Source organism: Heliangelus exortis, chromosome 25 (assembly GCF_036169615.1).
Source record: "Heliangelus exortis chromosome 25, bHelExo1.hap1, whole genome shotgun sequence".
NCBI lineage: Eukaryota > Metazoa > Chordata > Aves > Apodiformes > Trochilidae > Heliangelus > Heliangelus exortis.
The window spans coordinates 6,221,650-6,243,483 of record NC_092446.1 but is presented as its reverse complement, the minus strand read 5'-3'; the positions used below and the strand labels follow the sequence as shown (position 1 = coordinate 6,243,483).

Below are 21,834 nucleotides of genomic sequence, written 5' to 3'. Positions count from 1 at the left end.
CTGGTCTGGGTGCTGCAGGGGCTGAGTTTGCAGCTAACTCCCTTCCACCCACACCCCCAGATCAGGGCACGGAGCACGCGTGGGGACGGAAGGGGAGGGGAGAAGTTCGGGAGTCGCGGCTTTGCTGGGCTGGGCGGAGCCATCGTCGCCCCGTGCGTCACGTGAGTGAAGCCGCTGCCAGGAGCGGGCGTGAAAGGCGGAAGTGGGGGTTACGGGGTCCAGCGGCATGGAGGGGACCCTGGAGCAGCACCTGGAGGACACGTAGGGACCATGGAGGAGAGGAAAAGGGGTCGGGGTTGGCCATGCCCCGCCGGGGGGGGGGGAGCGAGGGGCTGGCTGAGGCCGGCCCGAGGTCTGGCGGGTGGGTCCGGGGCCGCCTGAGGCCTGGCCGGGGGGGTGTCCGGGGCCTTTCCGGCGCTGACCGCCGTTACCGCCGTTCTCTCCCCTTATGGCAGCATGAAGAGCCCGGCCGTGGTAGGCGTCCTGTGCACCGACTCGCAGGGGCTCAACTTGGGCTGTAAGTAACCGGGGTTGGGGGGGGCACCGGGCCCGGCCCCACCGGAGACCTCCGTGGTGGTGGTGGTGGGGCAGCAGACCCTGCCCAGCCCCTCTAAGGACTCGGCAATCCTTAGAGGTCCTTAGGGGGGTCAGGGACAGTCGGCCCTGCCCTCTGGGAGTCCTCCGAGTCCGGGGGCACTGTGTCCTGTCTCACAGAGGGCTCCCCCAAGCAGTTGGCTTTGCCCCAATGCTGCCTCCCCCCCACTCCCCCAGACTGCTCCAGTGGGGTCCCTAACGTCCCTCTGTTTCCCCTCCTGGCCCCAGCACTCTGCTTCCCCCACGCACTAGATCAAGCTTGTCCTTACATTCAGACTTTTTGGTGGTTTGAGAGTTAAAAATGAAAGGAGAAACTGCATCAGTCCACAGGGGAGAGTGGAGAGCAGCCCCTGGGGCTGGAGGCAGCTATACCCCAAGCAGTGTCACAGCAGGGGTGGCTTCAGCCAACACCTCTCCCCTCTTGCAGGCAGAGGAACCCTCTCGGATGAACATGCTGGGGTCATCTCTGTTCTGGCCCAGCAGGCAGCCAAGCTCACATCTGACCCAACGGATACCCTCGTGGTGTGCCTGGAGTCAGACAGCGGGTGAGATTGCAGCCTAGGCTGGAGGGGGGATAATTTTCCCCTCTGTCTTTTCTCCAACCCTGGGGCCCTGTCAGATCCCCACAGCAGCTCTCCTCCTTGTCAGTTAACCTGGCAGGTGTGGAGGAATTGATGGCCATGAGACAGCAAAGTTTCCTGGTGGCCAAGGCCACTGGCATCCTGGGGGGCATCAAGAAGAGTGTGGCCAGCAGGGCAAGGGAGGATCTGCTCTGGTGAGGTCAGATCTGGAGAGCTGTGTCCATTCTGCCCCCCGCAGTACAAGACGGACAAGGAGCTACTGGAGAGAGTGCAGCAAAGGGCTACAGAGATTCTGAGGGGATGGGAGCATCTCTGATGGGGAAAAGATGAGACACCTGGGGACACAGATGAGACAGCCTAGGGAGAAGAAAATTGAGAGGGGATCTTATCAGTGCTTATAAATGTCTCCAGGACAGATATCAGGAGGATGGGGACAGACTCTTCTCAGTGGTGCCCAGTGACAGGACAAGGGGCAGCAGGCACAAGCTTGAACATAGGAGGTTCCATCTAAACATGAGGAAGAACTTTTGATGCTGACAGAACACTGGCAACAGGCTGCCCAGAGTTGTGGTGGAGTCTTTATCTCTACAGACATTCAGAACACACCTGGATGCCATCCTGTGCAACCTGCTCTGGGTGAACCTGCTTGAGCAGGGGAGTTGGACTGGATGATCTCCAGAGGTCCCTTCTAACCCCTAAAATTCTGTGATGCCCCAGCTCTGAAGCCCTGAGGGGAAGGTAGTCCTTGCTCTACCTTGTGAATTCATTGGATGAGCAGGACCTCAAGGAGACAGCTGTAAAAGCAGGAGGAAACTTCTCAGGGGGTGGTGGGTGGTTACTCTCTACTTCTTCCACACTCAGAACCCTCACAGCTAATAAAGCCCATGCTGCACCCACTCGGCGTGGGTGGGCATAGACTTCACCCTGGCCTGTCAACTACTTCAGCACTTCTCTTGTTCTAGGAATATCATGATCCAGAAGCACGACAGCATCACTGTAGCAGTGCACAAGCTGGCATCCTGACCCTCAGGAACCTGCCCAGTGCTCTGCTTCCACCTCCAGCCCAGCTCCTTCTCACTGGACAACCTCTCTCCTCCACAGTGCAGAATGTGCTTGTAGCACAAATCTGAGCTGAAGGCTCTCCCTCTCCACTTAACAGCCCCTCTGCAGCTTTCGGGGGTCTCCAACTCACATTTTAGCACTTGTGCTGCTGAGGATGAATGATGTGGGTCACTCCCTAAGCTCATGTAATGATCAGATACTACAAGGTGTACGTGTGTTTATGTGTGGCTTTATTGTTGGAGAAATCAATAAATGACCTGCAAAAAAGATACCTTCTCTTTGCTCCTGCTGTGAAAACTGTTGCCTGTGTCTAAACCAGGTGAGTTAACTTCTCCCAACCCTTTCTTCCATAGAGAAAAGCAGAAAATGGACGGTCAGGAAGATTTCTCCTGGGAAATATTTAGCCTCCCCTAGTTAAACGTTCTGTGCTAGAGTTACGCACTACACCTTAGACCAAAGTTCAAACCTGACTGAGCTGGCACCATCCTCACAGATCCCAACCTCCCTTTCTCCAGAGCCCAGCAGCTGAAATGGTGCAGGGAGTACAGTTCCGCTGAAAGGTTTTCCCCTCAACAATCACCTCCACTCCAACTCTTCCTGTGTGTAAGGTGCCAGACTGGAGCTGGCAGGAGGGGGAACTTCCCAGCCGAGCATGAGCTGACTGATTCGGCTGGGGCAGAGAGAAAAGAAGTCACACTGCTTTGATTTTACTACCAGGAGCAGCTCCACAAGTCAACTGCATGTGAAACACCACTGAATGTGCCCCACTGGTGTGTCCCAACCTCTGTGGCAGGGGCAGGGGGCTGTGTTCTCCCCTCTTTTTGACAGCCCATGAAGCTGGGAGCAACTCAACCTCCAGTGTTTCCTCCAGGAAATCCCATAGCTCCCAGTACAGCTGCTGCCACCAGCACAATGCCTGCCCTTCCTGTCCTTAAACCTTGCTGCAAAAGCCGTAACACTTGAATAAAAGCTTAATAGATGTACTACAAGGTCCATTAGTGGGAAAGCTCTTCCACAGCATGGATTATGAATGGTTAAATGTTGCATTATTCTGCTAGAATATTCTATGATGAACCATTTCATGTAATAAAAAGCTCTGAACATTCAAGTTGTCAGGATGAAGTATTTATAAACAAGGAATTTTTAGAAAGTGTGGTGTGGGAAATTAATAAGGAATAATTAAGCCACCATTATATTTATACGCACACACACCTCTCTGTCCTGGGCTCCCACAGCACGGCAGAGCATTGTCTCCTCCACCAAAGGAGGAGAGCAGTATCAGGACCCTTCATGATTCAACACCTTTTCTCCACCCTCAGGAACCCCTCGACCTGACTGGGGTCAAGGAAAACAGGAGAAGAGGGGGAGGAAGAGCAGGAGCTTGTCTTTACCCGGGAGTTTGTATTTCCGTGGAGCCAGCTCCAACCCTGCCCAACTCCCAAGCTCTGCTCCTCTCCAGCTGCTCAGCACTTCAGCTGGAAAACATGAAGCTTCTCAGCTTATTCTCTCCTAAAATGATGCATTTTCCCAGGTGAATATAAGGCAGGGATTGAGCTTCTGCTTCCCTCCAGCCCCAAGTGCTCCGGCAAGACCACCTCGGGCTTTGCCTGGAGATGGAACACTCCCAACTTTCCCCTCCTCTTGCCTTCCCACCAGGATTTCTGCTCTGAAAACTCCAAAGTTTCCTGCTCCCAGCTGGGGAAGGGGAGGGACTCTTGGCCTTGGGGCCCCACAAGCCAAGCTCTGCCTCCAGACAGGAGGAGGAAGGGCTTCCTCCACCCAGTCCCAGCGTTTTCCGGGCTCCGTGTCCCCTTCTGGGACTTGTGGGGCACCACCACCCTCACCAGAGGAGAATGAAGGAGCAGAATTTGGGCTGCTGAGTCAAGAGCGGAGGATTCAGTCCCTGGAGCAAATGAAGACGTTTCACTGATTGTCTCCAGGAGCCTTTCCGGCATGGAGCAGCAAGGGGGTAAGGAAAATTTTGGATTTGTCCCTCGGGCGGGATCCTGCCACTGCCAGATGGGTGAGGTTGGAAGGGAGACGAGCAGAGGACAGGGAAGAGTTCAGATCTGTGGTGACGCCAGCTGTGGGCATAAAACAACTCAGCTCTCCACTCAAACGCAGCAATAAGGTGCTTGTGAAATGAAACTCCTTAAAGCTCAAATGAGTACAACAAAGTGGTGGGAAGGAGAAAGGAGACTACAGGGTCTGCAGGCACTGGTCATATGCAAGTTTACAGCTGAGGGCTAAAAGTTTGGTAAAAAGCATCACCCACCCTTGAAATCTTTTGCAAGTTTAAGGCCAGGAACAGCAAAAGGATTCCAAGGCAGCTGATGCTTCCACGGGAGCAGTTTGGGCAGGCAAATTGAAACAGCAACTGAAGAAGGTGTTAACATGTCCTGAAATTCTCATTGCTAGGGGAAAAGAAGGAGGAAGAGGCTCCTGCCAAGAAGAGTCCAGGAGTTGGAGCTGTGGATGGAAAGTGGGCATGGGGAGTGGTGCTGCACTTCTTCCTGGTAAGCAGAGACCAAACTGACCTCAGCATTCCTGGAGACAGGGCAGAAAGTCTGGAGTGTGACTGACAGGGAGCAGAGGGCAAAAATCAGTGGTGCTTTGCCATCCCCTGGCTCAGCAAGCACTGAGCAGAGCCCACACCTTCCCTGCCCCCTGCCCTATCACCTGCAAAGATCTCAGTTGGTGTCAATGAAGGTGTCTGACCTGCAGCCCAGGTCCAAAAGGTGGCTCGGAACAAGATGCTTTACCCTACTCAGGCACAGCATCACCAGGGAGCAGACCCCAAAGGGTGTCTTTTATGGTCCATAAGGGTTATCCCTTGGGGCAGCAGAGGATGGGAGCTGAGCTGTGTCCCCAAAAGTGGCATAGGGTGCAAGCAGCTCACACCCCATCTGTTACGCTCTTCCAGGAGGACCAGGAATCTCAACCCCACTTAAAGGCACTAATTTGGATGAGTTAATGTTAGTGAATTAATTAATTGATTTAAACTGAAGGAATCACAGAATCATCCAGGTTGTAAAGGACCTCTGAGATCAACTCCAACCCTTGATCCACTCCCCCCGTGGTTCCCAGCCCATGGCACTGAGTGCCACATCCAGTCTCTTAAAAACCTCCAGAGATGGAGAATCCACCCCCTTCCTGGGCAGCCCATTCCAATGCCTGATCACCCTCTCTGTGAAGAATTCCTTCCTAATATCCAACCTAAAGCTCCCCTGGCAGAGCTTAAGCCCATGCCCTCTTGTCTTACTGATGGCTGCCTGGGAGAAGAGCCCGACCCCTCCCCCACCTCTCCCTCCCCCCCCTCCCCCTCCCCCCCTTCCCACCTCCTCGGCTACACCGTCCTTCCAGGGAGTTGTGGAGAGTGATGAGGTCTCCCCTGAGCCTCCTCTTCTCCAGACTGAACACCCCCAGCTCCCTCAGCCCTTCCTCACAGGATCCCTTCACAGCCTCCTTGCTCTTCACTGGACCAGCTCCAGCACCTCAATCTCCTTCCTGAGCTGAGGGGCCCAGAACTGGACACAGGACTCAAGCTGTGGCCTCACCAGAGCTGAGCACAGGGGCAGAATCCCTTCCCTGGACCTGCTGGCCACGCTGTTCCTGAGCCAGCCCAGGATGCCATTGGCCTTCTTGGCCACCTGGGCACACTGCTGGCTCCTCTTCAGCTTCCTGTCAGTCCAGACTCCCAGGTCCCTTTCTGCCACTCTGTGCCCAACCTGGAGCTCCCCATGGGGTTGTTGTGGCCAAAGTGCAGGACCCAACACTTGGCCTGCACAGGAGAAGAGGTTCAGACTGGATCTTAGGAAGTTCTACAGGAGGAGGGCGGTGAGACTCTGGAACAGATTGTTCAGAGAAGCTGTGGCTGCCCCCTCCCTAGAGGTGTTCAGGGCCAGGCTGAATGGTGCTTGGAGAATCCTTGTCTGGATGAGAGGTGTCCCTGCCCATGGGGGGGTTGGAGGAGATGATCTCTAAGGTTCCTTCCAACCTTGGCTATTCTGTGACTCTATGAATTCTCCACACCACTTTTCCATCACCACTCACCACCTTTCCATCTGTGATGGAGCCAACACCATCCCCCACCTAGGGAAGCCTTCCCTGCTTCCTCTCCAGACAAAGAACTCCCTGCTGATCATTAACCACCCACCGCTGGTCAGAAGGGAGGGAGTTAGAATTAAGGACACAAACTGTCCTTTGGCCCCATGGCAGGACAAGTGGGGAAACCACTCTGGCCAATGTCCATCCATGCTCTTCCTAACATCTCATCAGCTCCCTGTGACCCTTCAGAGTGCTCCAATCCCTTTAGGTTATTATTTAGTATTAAAAAAAAAAAAACAAAAAACCAAACCAAAAGAACCAACTCTACAAGAGGCAGGCTCTGGTGGGAGCCTGTTCCTTTCCTTTAGAAAAGCCGATTTTCACAGAAGTTTTTTCTTTTGAGGGCCTTGTTAACAAACCCTAGCCCAGCCTGGCCCCCCCCCCCACCAGTTAACATGTCCCATGTTGGTTTCTCCCCCAACACAACAAATCCCTCACCCAAGAAGAGCAGAAGAAAAAAGCTTTTACCTCCTGCCTGAGCCCTTTGGCATCTCACCTCCTCCCGCTTCCCCAATCCAGGTCAATGTCCTGGTGATAGGGATGCTCAAGACCTTTGGGATTTTCTTCGTGGTTTTCCAAGAGGAGATGGGAGGTTCCTCTGAGCAAGTCAGCTGGATTGGCTCCATCATGTCCTCCCTGCGGTTCCTAGGAGGTGAGCTGGCATCTAGCAGGGTTGGGCAGCACTTCTACCTCCAGGTTCTCTCCATGGGGCACTGAAGATGCTATGCAGATCCCATCGCCATTGCAGACTCCCACAAGCTGGACACAGCTCCTACCCAGGTGTCTTGTCAGGAGCAGAGGCAAAGGATGGGGACTGGGACACGACACTGTGTTGGAGCAGGTTTATCACCCACACCCAGGGCAAAGCCTCACCCTTAACAGAAATGTTAAGGCCTTCAAGCAAATCTGTTGATGAATAATTCCTGGTCATGGAGAGTTGGGTGCATTAAGAAGCAGGCTCAGGACATCTGGGCTTCAACTCCTCCCCCTGAGCTCCCAGGGGACAAGACAAGGTCTCTTGGCCACTCTCTTCAATATTAACCCAACAGAAATTTCCTGTGTTCTCCTCCCCTTCCAGGACACTCACTAGATGCAATGACTCACACATACGCATCCCCAAGCCCTGCAGAGCATCATTTGGTACCTTCAGCTCACAATTTCTCCTTCTTTTCCCTTCCAGCCCCAGTGGTGTCCGTGGCCTGCAGGAGGCTCGGGGAGCGACCAACCTCCATCATTGGGGCTGTCCTGGTGGGAGGGGGCTGCCTGCTGAGCACCCAGGCCACCAGCATCCCCTTCCTCTTCATTTCCATGGGACTTCTCCTGGGTGAGCAACCAGTGACTCATGGTCAGGCAGAGACCTCCCTGGGCAAAATGAGTAAAAGGAGCTCCTGTGATGCTCAAGCAGGCAGCTGCTTGTGTAGATGTGGTGTGAAGACCTTAGAGCACCTTCCAGTGCCTGAAGGGGCTCCAGGAAAGCTGCGGAGGGACTTGGGACAAGGGCCTGGAGGGATGGGATGAAGGGAAATGGCTTTAAACTGGGAGAGGGGAAATTGAGGTTGGAGATGAGGAAGAAATTGTTTGGTGTGAGGGTGCTGAGCCCCTGGCCCAGGTTGCCCCCAGAAGCTGTGGCTGCCCCATCCCTGGCAATGTCTCAGCCTGGGTTGGATGGGGCTTGGAGCACCCTGGGCTGGTGGGAGGTATCCCTGACCATGGCAGTTGCCACTGAATGATCTTTAAAGTCCCTTCCAACCCAAACCAGTCTGGGATTCTGTGAAACCCCAGAGCTTCATGCTCAGGAGAAAAATACCATCTTCAACATGCTAAACTTAACTAACCTGCCTCTTTTTCTCTGACCCAACATGAATTCTGGCCTTTTAAAACCCCTCCCTAGAAATGCCCATCCTCAATGACCCCCTCCACCCAAGATATTAAATCCCACTCATGAGATCTTTCTGTCCCCTCTACCACTTCCAGCCCAGGAACCCTGCAGAGGCGCTCTACTATGGCAACACCGAGCTTGGGATGGGTGTGACTTCAGATCCCTAAAGAACTCAGGCTATGAAGCAACCCCTTTTGTTGGTCCTGGAGATCTTATTTCTCCCTTTTCCCCAGGAATGGGCTTCTCCTGCCTTTACCAGGCAGCTGCAGTGATGGTTGCTAAATGCTGCAGGACACGCTTGGCTTTCTCCAATGCCATTGCCCGCTCTGGGATGGGGATGACCTTTCTGATTGCACCTTTCACTCAGCTTCTCATCGAGTTTTATGGCTGGCAAGGTGAGGGCATCTCCCCCCCCCTTTGCCCAAACTCATCAGTGCTAAGAGGGAGTTTGAGGATAAGGTAGGGTAAGGGGATCTTACTCTGGAGTGCTGGGTCCAGGTCTGGAGTCCCCAACACAAGAAGGACACAGAGCTCTAGGAATGTGTCCAGGGCAGAGCCACTGAAATGCTCAGAGGGCTGAGCACCTCCCTGGGAAGCCAGGCTGAGGGATTGGGGGTGTTCAGTCTGGAGAAGAGGAGGCTCCCAGGTGAGCTCAGAGCAACCTTCCAATATCTGAAGGGGCTACAAGAAAGCTGGGGGAGGGCTTTGGACATGGGGGGGGTAGGGAGAGGATGAGGGGAAATGGGTTTAAACTTGAGGAGGGGAGATTGAGGTTGGAGATGAGGAAGAAATTGTTTGGTGTGAGGGTGCTGAGCCCCAGGCTGCCCCCAGAAGCTGTGGCTGCCCCATCCCTGGCAGTGTTGAAGGTTGGATGGGGCTTGGAGCACCCTGGGCTGGGGGAGGTGTCCCTGACCATGGCAGGGGTGGCACTGGCTGAGCTTTAAGGTCCCTTCCAACCCAAACCACTCTATGATTATGATCTTTATAAAACTGAGAATCGGGACGACTCAGCCTCTTCTAGAATAGTTACGGATTGTCTGCTTAATGCTAAAACACTTCAGCAGTCACTGAAGTTAAGCCAGAGATCTGAGAAACCAAAACCAACCCTGACAATCCCTACTTTCACCACACTTTTCCAGGCCAACTGGAAGGTCTGTCTCATGCAGTGGATTTCTAATGAGGCAAACAAAACAAAACAAAAAAACCTCCCAAGCCCCAGCTCTGTATTTGGTGTATGCATCCCAGTCTGGGTTTGGTGTGTGCATTCCATAAAAAGCGACTTCCAGCTAGAAAAATGGGAACAAAAGCTGCTGTAAGATACTTCCTCCTTATGACTTAGTCCAAATTAAGCTATATCCTGTTCTAGAAAAATAATTCCCTCTGGCTTCTCCTTCCCATGCCAAGACAAAAGCATCATTTGTCTTCCCTCAGGTACTCTCCTGATTTTTGGAGGCATCATGTTAAACCTCGTGCCTTCCAGCATGCTGCTGAGGCCCATCAGCACCCAGTCACCCCAAAGCTCCTCTGCTAAAAATCCAGACCATGGGTCTTTAGTGGCAAAGAAGAATTCAGAAACTCTTGCTGGATGCTCAGATGAAACCACTCCCCAGGAAACACAGCTTCACAGTGCACAGGACACTCCCACCACAGAGGGACTCATGATGTCCCATGGCAGAGATGTTCTTGCTCCAGTAGCTACACCAGCTTTGGAAGGTCTTAAGAAACCCCATGTGGACACCAGCTTGCTAGAAACAACCACCAAGGCCAAGAGAAGCTCCAAAACCCTCCCACTAACCCGAAAAGAAAGCTCAGAGCCTCTCCTTGACTTCTCCCCTCTGAAGGACCCCCTCTTCGGCATTTTCACCTGGTCTTTTCTGTTCAGCCACTTGGCCTACTTTGTGCCCACCTTCCACTTGGTAGCAAGAGCCAGGATACTGGGGATCAGCAGCATGGATGCCTCTTACCTCGTTTCAGTAGCTGGTAGGCAAAAGAATCTTTTAAACGCATTTATCATGAAGATGATGCCAAAAGAGTAAAGAAAAGCAACAGAAATCTGGCCAAAGAAAAGGTCCTAAACATGTTGTAGAATCAAGCTTCATGGAAGAAGTTCAGCTCACAGCCCTGATCCCCCTTTTCTGAACACAGATTGTCACCTTCTGGACATGTACAAAGTCACTCTCAGGTGGTGGGTGGTCCTCTCAGCCCAAAGCAGATGATCCCCCACCCTGGCTGCATCCAATAAACACAACTTGCCAGCTAGAAAGGTGCTATCTGTCCTCCCCAAACCTTCCCTCCACTGTTTCTGCTTTACTTCAGCCCAAGAGCCACAGAAATCCCGAGTCAGTCAGCATTCCAAAACCTCCAGTTTGATCCAGGAATGTGGGCAGGGAGAAAAAAAAAAAATCAATATATGGGGAAAAAAACACCCCACCCAGCTCTGGCTATTTGAATTTGGCACATTCATTTCCAAGGGGGATAAAAAAACAACCCAAAACCCATCAAAAATCAAAACTATGCCTGATAATAACCAGGGATTAACACTAAAGTTGCATCAGGTTAAGAAAGTGGCTCCAACCTCAGTCATTAAAAAATATTTTATTGCACAAAAATAAAATTGACTTCCATGTTGCTGTAAATATTACAGAAATGAGGGGTGGAGGTATATAAACGCAATTCATCTGACATTCTGAATTCAGAGCAGGAGGGCCACAGTGGTCAGCAAGACATGAGCTGCCAGTGAGCACTCCTCTGATCTTCAGTTCATCAAAAGATCCAAAACAATGTAAAAAAAAAAAAAGTACCAAAAAGTTTGTGGAGCTTTTAAACCAAACGCAGCAAGTGCTGCTCTGATCTCCAGCAACAGACATTTGAGAAATGTAAAAACCAAGCATCAAGAAGTCTGCTGGGCCTCTGTTAAAATAAAAATCTCACAAGCAGATTGATAATCTGCTTTTTTTTTTTTTTTTCTCTATCTTGACAAAGAGATCAAGCAGAGAGATTATCTTCCTTGGTTTTACTACAGGGCACTTCAGGGTTTTTCTGCTGAGTGCAGAAATAAATGGAATTTTTACAGACTGCTATGGCACTTGACAATTGCAGGCACTAAGGTAAATAATAATAATTCAAAAATAAATAATTAATTTTAGAACAGCCTAAAAAGCACCTAAAAGCCTCCCAGCAATTCAGCCCTTTGTGGTTGTGTTCCTACAGCTAGCAGCATGTGGACACGTTTCAGATTGAGGCAGTGCAAAATGGCAACCAAAGAAAATTTTAAATCTTTTTTTGAGGTTCTGGTGAACTCCTTTCCCCTCAGGCATCACGGAGACAGTCAGCCAGCTCCTCTCAGGCTGGGTGGCTGACCAAAACTGGACCAAGAAGTATTACTACCACGTTGCTTACCTTGTCCTTTGTGGGATCACCAACCTGCTGTGTCCTCTGGCCACCACCTTCCCCTTGCTCATGACCTACACAGTGGCCTTTGCTGTTTTCTGTGGGGGGTTCATGGCTCTGGTCCTCCCTGTGCTGGTGAGTAAGAGATTTCCTTAAAATATGTCTATATATTACATATATAAAAATATATCTATGTGTATATATACTATATATATCAAATAGGTAGTATGTGGCACTTCCAACAGGATCCCAGAATTATCTGACCACCCTTTCATGAAGCTGAAGCACCCCAGGGGGCTGCAGACCCACATGAGAGGGCTCTTCCCTCCAGTTTTCCCAGTTGGAGCCACTGGAGAGCCCCAGATCTCCTCTCCAACCCACTTACTGGTATCCACAGCCCAGATGCCATCAACACAATGGGGGTTTCTTGCTTGTTTTTAAAGCCCCAGCTCTGCTAATTGCCTTCCACATTCTCCTTTCTGAAGGAGACTCCTCCAGCTCAGAGGAATAAATAGATATTCATGTCTCAAAGAGGGATCTGCTCCAGATCCTGGAATTCTTTCGAACACTTGTGGCAAGATCCAGGGAGGGAGTTATCATCATAATTTGCTTTTTTTTTTTTTTTTTCTTTTCTGGGAAGGAATTCAAAACTTCAAAGACCTTCCTCAAAAGTCTTAGCACCCCAGGACCTTAGCAGTCCTGGCACTCCAGGAATTTCCATCCTGACCTTAAGGAGATGATTCCAGGCTGGAGCAGACCAACAGGTTCAAAGACCTTGCAAAGCTGGAAACTTCCTAGGGAAAAAAAATAATTAAAATAAATAAAATACTTTTCTTGGGTTTGCAGATGCACATGACCTTGATGGACAATTATCCATTTGGTTTTACAAACAGGTGGATCTAGTGGGGGTGCCAAAGCTCCACAGCTACTTGGGGTTTGCTGCTTTCTTTGCTGGGACTGCAGCCATGGGTGGACCTCCTCTGGCAGGTAACTCTCATGTTCTCTCTAATTTATACCCACGGCAGCCATCCAGTGAGCTTCCAGCATCTAAAGATGGGGTTTCTGTCCAAGCAGAGACAAACAAACAAACAAACCCCATCATATTTCAGAAATTTATCTCTATGGATAGGCAATATTTTGCTGGAGAATTCACAAAAAAAAAAAAAAAAAAAACCAAAAAAAAAAAAAAAAAAAACCAAACCCAACAAGCAGTGTGGAAAAAAGCTACATGGAAAAAAATCTACAAAGGAGGCTAAACCCACCTTTTAACTGACTGCAGCAGAAGACTAATGTCCCTGTTACTCTGGACTTGAGCTCCCTAGCAGGGTGTTGGAACATTCAATTTGGTCCAGAGGGAGCACAGAGGAGACCCAGAGCAGAATGGGAAGCAGCAGCCAACCCCCACACAGAGCACAGTCACAGGAGAAGCCTCAGTAATCTCTTGTTTTGAAGTAGATTACACAGCTCAGCCACAAGAGCTTCTGGGCCCAGAGATAAGGAGGACAAGAAGCCTTTCCTGCTCTGCCTCTGCCAGCAACCCGGGGCAGCTTGGAGCAGATGGGGGATTTCAAGCACTCAGAAGCATCTCCGCTCTCTGCTTATGCAGAACTTCATGGAACCCCAGACTGGTTTGGGTTGGAAAGGACCTTAAAACTCATGTAGTCCCAATCCCCCTGCCAAGGGCAGGGACACCTCCCACCAGCCCAGGGTGTTCCAAGCCCCATCCAACTTTCAATACTGCCAGGGATGGGGCAGCCACAGCTTCTGGGGCAACCTGGGGCTCAGCACACTCACAACAAACAATTTCTTCCTCATCTCCAACCTCCATCTCCCCTCTTCCAGTTTAAAGCCATTTCCCCTCATCCCATCCATCCAGGCTCTTGTCCAAAGTCCCTCCCCAGCTTTCCTGGAGCCCCTTCAGGCACTGGAAGGTGCTCTAAGGTCTCCCCATTGCAGCCTTCTCTTCTCCAGCCTGAACACCCCCAACTCTCTCAGCCTGGCTCCAGAGCTGCTCCAGCCCCTGGATCATCTCAGCGGCCTCCTCTGGACTCAGTCTAAGAGCTGCATGTCCTTCTTATGCTGGGGACTCCAGAACTGGACACAGTTGGGGACTTGTTCTCCTCTCTAGTCCAGGACAAAGCTCTTCCTCCCCCCAGTGAACTTTAGCCACACACCTCACCAAAGCTGGAGCTGAGCTCTTCCTCCATCCTCAAAATGCAAACAAACTAGAAAAAAGGCTGCAAGGTGAAATAGCAGGAACAATGTCCTGTCCCTCACCTGGCAAGAATCTCCTGCAGAAAACCTGGCATCTTGCTCATCATTTATTGCTTCCTGCCCCCTGCTATTGGCTGCCCCACATCTGCAGAGGCACTTTGCTCCCAGATGCCAAAGAGCAGGTAAATCCATGCACAAAAATGTTTTAGCAACACTGCAAGGATATGAAAAAAAAATCAAATCATTTATTCTTATTTATTTATTGATCAAATAATAATAAATTTCCCTAATCAGTATTTCCAAGTTGGGAAAGCTCTGTGGATGGAAAAAATTTTGAGCAACTAAAGCGTCTCTTTGCCTGTCCGCTTTACGCTGTCACTGTGATCTACAGCCTGTCTCAGCTAAGATCTCTTCTGCTGATACAAGATGGATATCCCCAGCAAGCAATCCCTGTACAACCAGGGAAGTAAATTCCCTGCCACAGTAACATCCATGATGAGAAGAGCTCAATAATTTTGTGCTCTCTCCAATCCATGCATCACCTATGCTCAGAGCAGGGATGTTTTCAGCTGCTCCCAATCTCCTCTTGTTCATGGGGAACTCTCTGCAAGTGCTAAACCACTCCTGGTCTGGAATTTGTAAAGCAAGAGGCTTGCCTGCAAAAAAAGCTCCCCATGGTAATCAGTCTTCTTAATACTACTTAAATAAAGGACAAATAAAGCAGAGAAGCACAACTGTCATTGATCTGTCTCAGCATGGGCAGAGAGAGAGGGGAAGAACTCTGGCTTCAGGGTGGAGGTTGGTGATCCCAGATAAATTCTGCAATTTTCCAATACAGCTGCCTTATGAAAAGTGACTACAACCAGGCACTGCTCATTAAGGGGCCAAAAGCATCTGCTCCTTGCAGAACAAAAACCAGGATTCAGATGCCCTGGGAGAGCCTGGGGTCTTGATGCTGCTGACCTCCCTAAACCTTGCCTTTAGAGCTACAAGTTGAGAAAACTCAAGTTATTTTTCAGGCAGCAAAACCCAAGGCACAAGGAGAAGCACCGAGGTTAGAAAATGCTGATTTTGCACCTTAGAACAAAGCCCAGCACAATGAAAAGGTGACAGGTGACTTATCTGCAAAGCTCTTTTAGTTAAAAGCCTTGAAGTCCAGAGGCAGCCAAAAGCCTGGGGTGAAAAGTTTCAAGGCTCCTTTGTAGCTCCTCATCTATCAGCACTCCTGGATGCTTCTGCCATGCTGGGGAAAAAAAAAAAAAAAAAAAAGCAAACCAGAACATTATTTTGGTGAGCTAAGGAGAGAAAAGCATCATTTTGTTCTATAAGCAGCACTAATCAGTGACTCAAACTACTAAAGGAAAACAAAACAAGATTACAAAATCTATTCCAGCAACCAGCACACAAAAACTCCAGCCCCAGCAAATCCACAAGGTGAAGGGGAAGAAGATGGAGACACTGGAAAGCTGGGCAGCCACAGGCATTTCATTGCTCTCATCTAAATTTTACCTCCTCTTCACCCTTCTCAGGGCAGCAGAATCCACAAAATTTCAGATTACAGATCAGCAGCATGAGCACCTGCCATGGATGTGGACAACTGAAGTGCCATGGATTTACCAACTCTGCTTGCAAAAACTCTGCTGGAGTTTGCACACCATGAGTTTTTAATTCAGTTTTCTGCAGCAAGAATGAGTCGGTTGGTTGGTTTTGTTTTTTTTATGAGGATTTGGGGCACAGACAGTGCCCCTGCTTAAAGCTGAGGGGGATGTGGTGGAAGATGACTGCTGTGCTGCCAGGGAGGACACAACACTGATCTTCCAGCCCCTAAACCCCCCAGAAAAATTACAACATATCCTGAAGGATATTTTAAAAAGAAAATCATTTCAATAAAACAGAGCTCAACTAGAGCACCTTGTCCACTACAGCTTACAGAGGGTGAGCAGCTCTTCTGTCCAGCTCCCACAGACTTCCTGACAGCCAAACTAATCCCACCTTGGAAGATCAACCATGCAGCCAAAACACAAGGGGGTCAGGGCAGAGCCTCACCTCACCCAGCCCAGCACCCTGGGCTCCTTCTTTCCCACAGCCAGCAGGTCCAAACTCAGCCCTGAGAAATAAAACCAAGAGGTGAACCTGACACTGAGGCAGAGCAAAGCAGTTTGTCCTGATTCTAAACTTCTCCCATGGCCATCCCAACCTGCAGCAAAGCCACAGATGCCACCTCCCCACATCTCCCTGGCTGCATTTCATAGAATCTTTCAGGTTGGTATAATCACCCTACTCTACAAAGTTCTCCCCTAAACCATATCCCCCAACACCACATCTAAATGACCCAGCAAAGTTACTGCATGGTTGAGGCTTGGGTCTATGGGGACTGTATTATTTTCCTTCCTAACCACAGCTGGTTTGCGGAATCCCAAATTTAAGCCAGATCTTGCCTGTAAATCAGGCAAGTCCAGAGAGATGTTTTGTATTTTTATAGCAGCAGCAGATGTGGCTCAGCTGCTTAGCCACCATCCCCTACCAGATTTAGAAGTATATTAAAGGTTTTTATTGCACACAACAGCAACTCCCCCCACTTTGTACATTTTCAGTTCAAATGGCAGAATTCTCCACTTTTAAGATGATTGTCTAGGCAGGAGATGATAACATTATCACGAAATAAAACACTTGGAGGTGACTTTAAAAGGTGACCTGCCTCCTTCCCAGATTCCTGAGCCTCCAGGGAATTTCTGTTTTTCCTTTTAAGTGCTGAAAACTGCTTTTAAGCAAGTTCACTTCAAGCTCCTGGCTCAGATGAGACAGGTTGCACCAAAAAGGGTCTGTTCCCAAGGAAGCGGTGCTGGAGAGTGTGGAGTTTGCAGCCCAGATGTTGCAAACACATGCAAGACTTCTGGAGAATCCAATGGGAGCTTCCATCTGCTGCAGCAGTGGCTTTTGGCTGGGGGAAAGATGGAGGAAAACCATAAAAAGTCAGGGATGGAATGCAATCAAATTCAAACCCATGCCCCTGCATGTCCACAAGGAATGACCTACAAGTACCCCTGGCAATGGCTACAGCCCTAACCAGCCACATAAATGCTACCCAGCAGCAGGCATGGGAAGAGTTAAGATCATTTAAAGAAAATATTTGAGGAATTCTTGAATGAGAACACACATCCTTTGCTTCCCACCCACTTCCCCTAATGATTTTTTTAAGTGAGAAAAATCCAACAGCTTTACTAACAATCTTTCCTCCTGCAGGGTGGCTGTATGACTACACCCAGACATATGCCTGCTCTTTCATCTTTGCTGGAGCCTGTGCTCTCATCTCGCCTCTTTCTTTCTTCTTTGAGCCTTTGGCCCAGAAATGGAAGCTAAAAAAAGCCAACCTGGACAATGGACCCTGGGGCTGAAGCCATTCCATGGTGGAAATTTTAAAGGATGGTGTTTGATCACATCGACAATTGGAAAATGGTCTCTGGGCCATACCTTCTGTACTGGGAAACCAAACAGCAGCAGAAATAAAAATAAGAATTTTTAGATTACACATTCACAGCTTGTGTACTTAGGTACTTCTCCTGCATGTGTGATTAAAGACATCTGAAAAATCCAGAGTGTGAAGTGTTATTTGATGAGAAAAAACTCAGGCTGACAGCCCAGCTGGACGGGGGCTTCACTTTGTCTTTGCTCTTTAGGGTCTACAAGTACCCACAGGCACTAAACCACCCTTGTCCCTGCTCCTGAGATGTGTTTTCCTGTACCTCAGATTTAACCCTGCTGGGTTCTGCCTGCCAGCTCAGCACAGTAGCCACAGAGCCACCCCCCACCCTCCCCAACTCCCACCAGAGCAAACTAACTAACCCCTGGGACTGAGGAGCACAGCAGGAGGTTTGGGTTCATTCCATTCAGATAGGAATAATTAGCCCCAGGGAGGGATGCAAGATGGTATAGAGATAGTATATAGCGATGGTATAGAGAGATTCAACTTGAGGACATGGAGAAAAGCCCTTCCACAAAACCCTCTTTTTCATGGAGCAGGATGGTGGCTGTGGCTGCTCATCCTCCTCCCAGGCACTGTGTTCTTCGTCACAGGGCAATGACCTGGAAGCAAAACCAATTCTAATTAAAGCCCAGCACAGCAAACAAATATCAAATCCATCTCCCAGCCTCCTCTCACCTTTCCAACCACCCAGAAACTTCCCAGGATTCTAGGAACACCTGGAGGGAGCTTCCAGAGCAAGGCAGCAACTCTGAGCAGATACTCCCTCAGTGCCCCAGAGATTTATTTTAGCTGGGCAAAACATAAGGCAGCTGCTTTGACTTTGTTATTTTGGTTGTGAGGTCGCAATATTTTGCAGATATCTGAAATTCTCACAGAAGGGTTTTATACTGACCATCCCAGCCACTACCATTATCATTTATTTTCTTCCCCCTTTTTCTTTTTTAATATGAAACCAACAAGAGCTGTTTCCCCTAGAGAAACACACTCCTTTCAACTATCAAATGGGTTATTTCAAGCACAAAATTAAACAAGCTGTATTTAATACAAAGCTATAGACCATTACAAAGATACTAAGGAGCTAAAGCACTGCTGCAGGCAAGAAAGTTCCCTGCCAGATAATGGGCCAAATTCAGCATTGCACAACACCAAAGCATCCAGGTTGGGCTTAAACCAGAGAAAAAAATTAGAGCTGAATTTGCAGCAGATGGGGAACATCAGTGCTACAAAGCAGTGATTTTTTCATTGACTCATTTTCATTTATGGCTACTTCAAACTCCTGCTGGAACAGGCAGGCAACAAATGCCTCAGGAATTGTTTTGTTAAACCTTTTCAAATACAGGATGGGATTCATAAATCCCAGTTAATATCTGTATCCACAGGAGGATCTCCAGTGGTTCATCTTCAGAGGAGGTTTAAGGATAAGGATAATTTAAGGCACTGGGAGCTCAAGAGGGGTGAGCAGGTACAGTGTCCTTTGTCTCTAAGCCTTCAGCTGAGGCTTTCTGCAGCAGTGCTGAAGGTTTCCTTGGCAAATTTGAGTTTTCAGCTCTGGAAACATTACAGCTCATCACTCTGGGACTGAACAAATTCAAGACTGCCAGCAGCACTGGGTTGCTGTTGTAACAGGAACTGTTGGGAATACTTTGCTTCAGGTTTTCCAATCCCAAAATTTCAAAAGCCCCTTTTATTCTACATCTCTAACATGGATTTGAGCTTTTTGCTGTTAACAGGGAGAGACTCAGTGACCAAAGTAGGGATGAAGAAGAACCAACACACCCTGTCCTCACTCCTCTTGCTCTGCAGGGTTTATAGTTCCTGTCCCCTACCTCTTCCTGTCCCACACCTCCCACCAGCCCAAGTTGCTCAGAGCCCCATCCAGCCTGGCCTTAAAAACTTCCAGGGATGGAGCTTTCACCACCTCTCTGAGCAACCTGTGCCAGTGTGTCACTACCCTCATGGTGAAGAACTTCTTCCTAACATCTCACCTGAATCTACCTACCTCAAGTTTTAATTCATACCCCCTGGTCCTACCACTACCTGAGATCCTAAATAGCCCCTACAGCTTTCTTGTAGGCCCCTAAACAGGACCCCCAAATGGGCTCCTGCTAAAAGCTCCAGGTTTTCAAGTCCTCCCCTGCCCCCTCCAGGGTAACCCTCCGCCAATTCTTTACCCTTTTATAAAAAATTTGTCTCCAAGTGCTTGCACCCTCTACTTCCTCCAGCAAAGGAGCAAACAGCCCAGGAGCTCCCATTTCACACGCCATCTTACTCCACAGATTGGTCACACCAGCTTTTGTTTGCCCCCAAAAGAATTCCACAGAGGCCAAGTGCCTCTCTCTAGACCCAGTCATCTCTTACCTCCCAAAAGAGGTTGAGGAAAACATTTCCCACAGTAAGAAACTCCTGCCAGCTGCCCTGCAGAGTCCTACCAGAGGCTTGGAGGTGGGAAAAGAATCTTCAAGCTTTTTTCTTTGCAAGCCAGCAGGTCCAGGGTGAGCTCCAGGGGTCAGGTCTGATTCTCTCCTCTCACACCTTTTGCCGGGAAAGCAAGCATATAGCAGATGGTTTAGTTCTTCCAGCTCTGAAACCTGAAGCCATTCATTTATTTACTCACAAGCTCCACACCCATTAGAGAAACAAAGAACAATGAGGATGGGAACATCTGCCTGGAGGGAGATTTTTTTCCCCATCCCATTGAAGTCACCTCAAAAATAATTTCCTCAAGCCAGTTACTCATAGAGAAGAGCATCATGTGCTGCTCAGATCAAAGGAAATGCAGGGGTTGCTGTAACCTCTGAGGCTGATTCACAAACCTGCTTTGTGCTGCTCCCTAGCCCAGGAGAGCTTAGTGTGACCTTCCACACGGGAAGAGTTGAAATGCAAAGTCCTCCCAGTCCTCCTCCCTCCTGGGGAGCTGAGGTCTGGATTCCCTGGAGCTTTTCAACCCAACCATGCCTCTCAAGCATCACCTCTGCACTGGCTTTGTATGGGAAAGAAATTGTTAACTCTACCACAGAATGGTCCTACTAATAGCCAAGGCTGGGACTGCCCCACCACTCCTCTCAGATGCTGAGATGCTGGGAGGTTGGAGACCAGGGTGAGAAGTTTGGGGTTTAACCCATCAGCTGGGATCACAGATTGAAGCAGCACCTCGGATGCTTAGGGCACAAAAGTGTGGAGAAAAAACGATCTTCCCAGGGCACTCTGACCAGGGGAGAGGGAAAATCTCCATCCTCCAGATTTTAAAGGGGAAAAAGAAGTTTTTTCCCAGCTGTGGCAGGCACAGGTCTGCTTTCTGGGTGGTGGTACAAACCCACCATAAAACAAGGAGCTCCTGAGGCTTCTGCTTATGCCTTCAGCTGCAAGAAGAAAACAAAAAGCAATTTAAAATGAATAGCTGGGGAAGGATGTGACACCATGGCCTCCCAGCAAGAGGAAGCAAGGCTGTTCCTCCTGGGTTGGCAGATACCATGTGTGACTGTTTACTTGCCCTTACAACACACACTGATAACAGGAACACTTCCTTTTTTCCCTGCCTGGAACAGGTCCCACAGCTGTGCTGGCAATGCAGGGAGTTATGAGGCTGAAATTCAAAAAAATTTTCACTTCCAGTGAGATGAAAGCCTCCACAGGAGGTCGGGAGATGTCTGGGGGCTTTTTTTGGGGTTGATTTTTGTCTTTAATATTTAAAGGTAGCGTAACAATTTTCACTGAAGTCAGTGGGAATTGATCAGTTACCCTAATGGAGAAAAATAAAAGCAGATATCTGAAAAATGAGAAGTTTCATCTTTAGCTATAAGATCCTCATGGAAAAGTTTCCAAAAAGGCTGCACTAACCTCAAAGGAGATGGTTGCTCTGCCTTATTGCTGTGGACAATTTCAGAAGTAATCCCTGGGTCAAAGTCTCTCTACTTTCTCACATGGGCAAGACAGGACAAGGATGGGCTTAGGAGAGGCAGAGGGTATTTTTACATCACCACAGTGACTAATTTAACACCAATACTGACTTCCAACCCCTCCAGCCTTTGGCCAAGCACGGAAAGGGAGATACAAACCTGAAAGAAGAGGGGTCTCAGGGATGGGGGATGCAGTACTGGGCTCCCCCAGCCTCAGTCCACTGCTGGGACTCAAGTCTGGTGCAATGAGGAAAAGCAAAAGCACTTGTGAAAAGATACCCGAGAGCCAGGAACACATTGGGGCTGATATACCTCAGTCCAAGAGAAGAAAGGTCAGGTTGGATGGGGCTTGGAGCAACCTGGTCCAGTGGGAGGTGTCCCTGCCCATGCAGGGGGGTGGGAGTGGATAAGCTTTAACGTCCCTCCTGAGACAAACCAGTCTGGGATTCTATGAAAAGCTGGGCTGGCAGATGTGAATCATGAAGTCTTCATGATGTGAATTGTTCATGAACTATTCATCCACCCAAGAGAAGCTGCATGAGAAACACCACTACCCCCTTCCTGGCCATGCCCTCCCCATCAGCCTCTACAGCAGCAGCTGGGGTGGTCCAAGGGTTCATCCTGCCC

The 21,834-nt window shown here is 49.5% G+C and overlaps 2 protein-coding genes and 1 long non-coding RNA gene across 11 annotated transcripts; 2 read left to right on the top strand and 1 right to left on the bottom strand.

The window, feature by feature from the left end:
- Positions 1-136: 136 nt before the first annotated feature.
- LAMTOR5 (late endosomal/lysosomal adaptor, MAPK and MTOR activator 5) lies at positions 137-2,534 on the top strand. Its single transcript, XM_071768783.1, has 4 exons — positions 137-261; positions 456-521; positions 1,026-1,139; positions 2,138-2,534. The coding sequence occupies exons 1-4, from the start codon at positions 227-229 to the stop codon at positions 2,196-2,198; spliced, it is 276 nt and encodes a 91-aa protein (XP_071624884.1). The 5' UTR covers positions 137-226; the 3' UTR covers positions 2,199-2,534.
- Positions 2,535-3,849: 1,315 nt separating this feature from the next.
- Positions 3,850-17,421, top strand: SLC16A4 (solute carrier family 16 member 4). Of its 8 annotated transcripts, none has more exons than XR_011730632.1 (9): positions 3,850-4,206; positions 4,656-4,753; positions 6,864-6,996; positions 7,525-7,668; positions 8,457-8,618; positions 9,655-10,203; positions 11,537-11,748; positions 12,507-14,009; positions 14,122-14,555. XR_011730632.1 is itself a non-coding variant. In XM_071768779.1 (9 exons), exons 1-9 carry the CDS (start codon positions 4,191-4,193, stop codon positions 17,220-17,222), a joined length of 1,560 nt encoding a protein of 519 aa, XP_071624880.1. In that variant the 5' UTR covers positions 3,859-4,190; the 3' UTR covers positions 17,223-17,421. The 8 variants fall into 8 exon arrangements, 5 of the variants coding, with proteins under 5 accessions (XP_071624881.1, XP_071624878.1, XP_071624882.1 ...); XM_071768779.1 differs by lacking the exon at positions 14,122-14,555 and adding an exon at positions 17,071-17,421 and having other exon boundaries at positions 3,859-4,206; positions 12,507-12,600; XM_071768780.1 differs by lacking the exon at positions 14,122-14,555 and having other exon boundaries at positions 12,639-14,068.
- Positions 10,802-16,344, bottom strand: LOC139807617 (uncharacterized). 2 transcript variants are annotated; one of them, XR_011730636.1, is made up of 4 exons: positions 15,874-16,344; positions 13,891-15,070; positions 12,341-12,675; positions 10,802-11,745 (listed from the first exon to the last, which is right to left on the bottom strand). It is a non-coding gene; the product is annotated as an uncharacterized lncRNA (long non-coding RNA). The 2 variants fall into 2 exon arrangements; XR_011730635.1 differs by having other exon boundaries at positions 12,341-15,070.
- Positions 17,422-21,834: the final 4,413 nt, after the last annotated feature.

Coding starts and splice junctions, on each gene's coding strand:
- SLC16A4 (XM_071768777.1), top strand. Junction 4,754..6,863: donor TGGTGCTGCACTTCTTCCTG/GTAAGCAGAGAC, acceptor TCCCCAATCCAG/GTCAATGTCCTGGTGATAGG. Junction 10,204..11,536: donor TTACCTCGTTTCAGTAGCTG/GTAGGCAAAAGA, acceptor CTTTCCCCTCAG/GCATCACGGAGACAGTCAGC.
- LAMTOR5 (XM_071768783.1), top strand. CDS start 227: ATGGAGGGGACCCTGGAGCAGCACCTGGAGGACAC. Junction 262..455: donor GAGCAGCACCTGGAGGACAC/GTAGGGACCATG, acceptor CCCTTATGGCAG/CATGAAGAGCCCGGCCGTGG. Junction 1,140..2,137: donor TGCCTGGAGTCAGACAGCGG/GTGAGATTGCAG, acceptor CTCTTGTTCTAG/GAATATCATGATCCAGAAGC.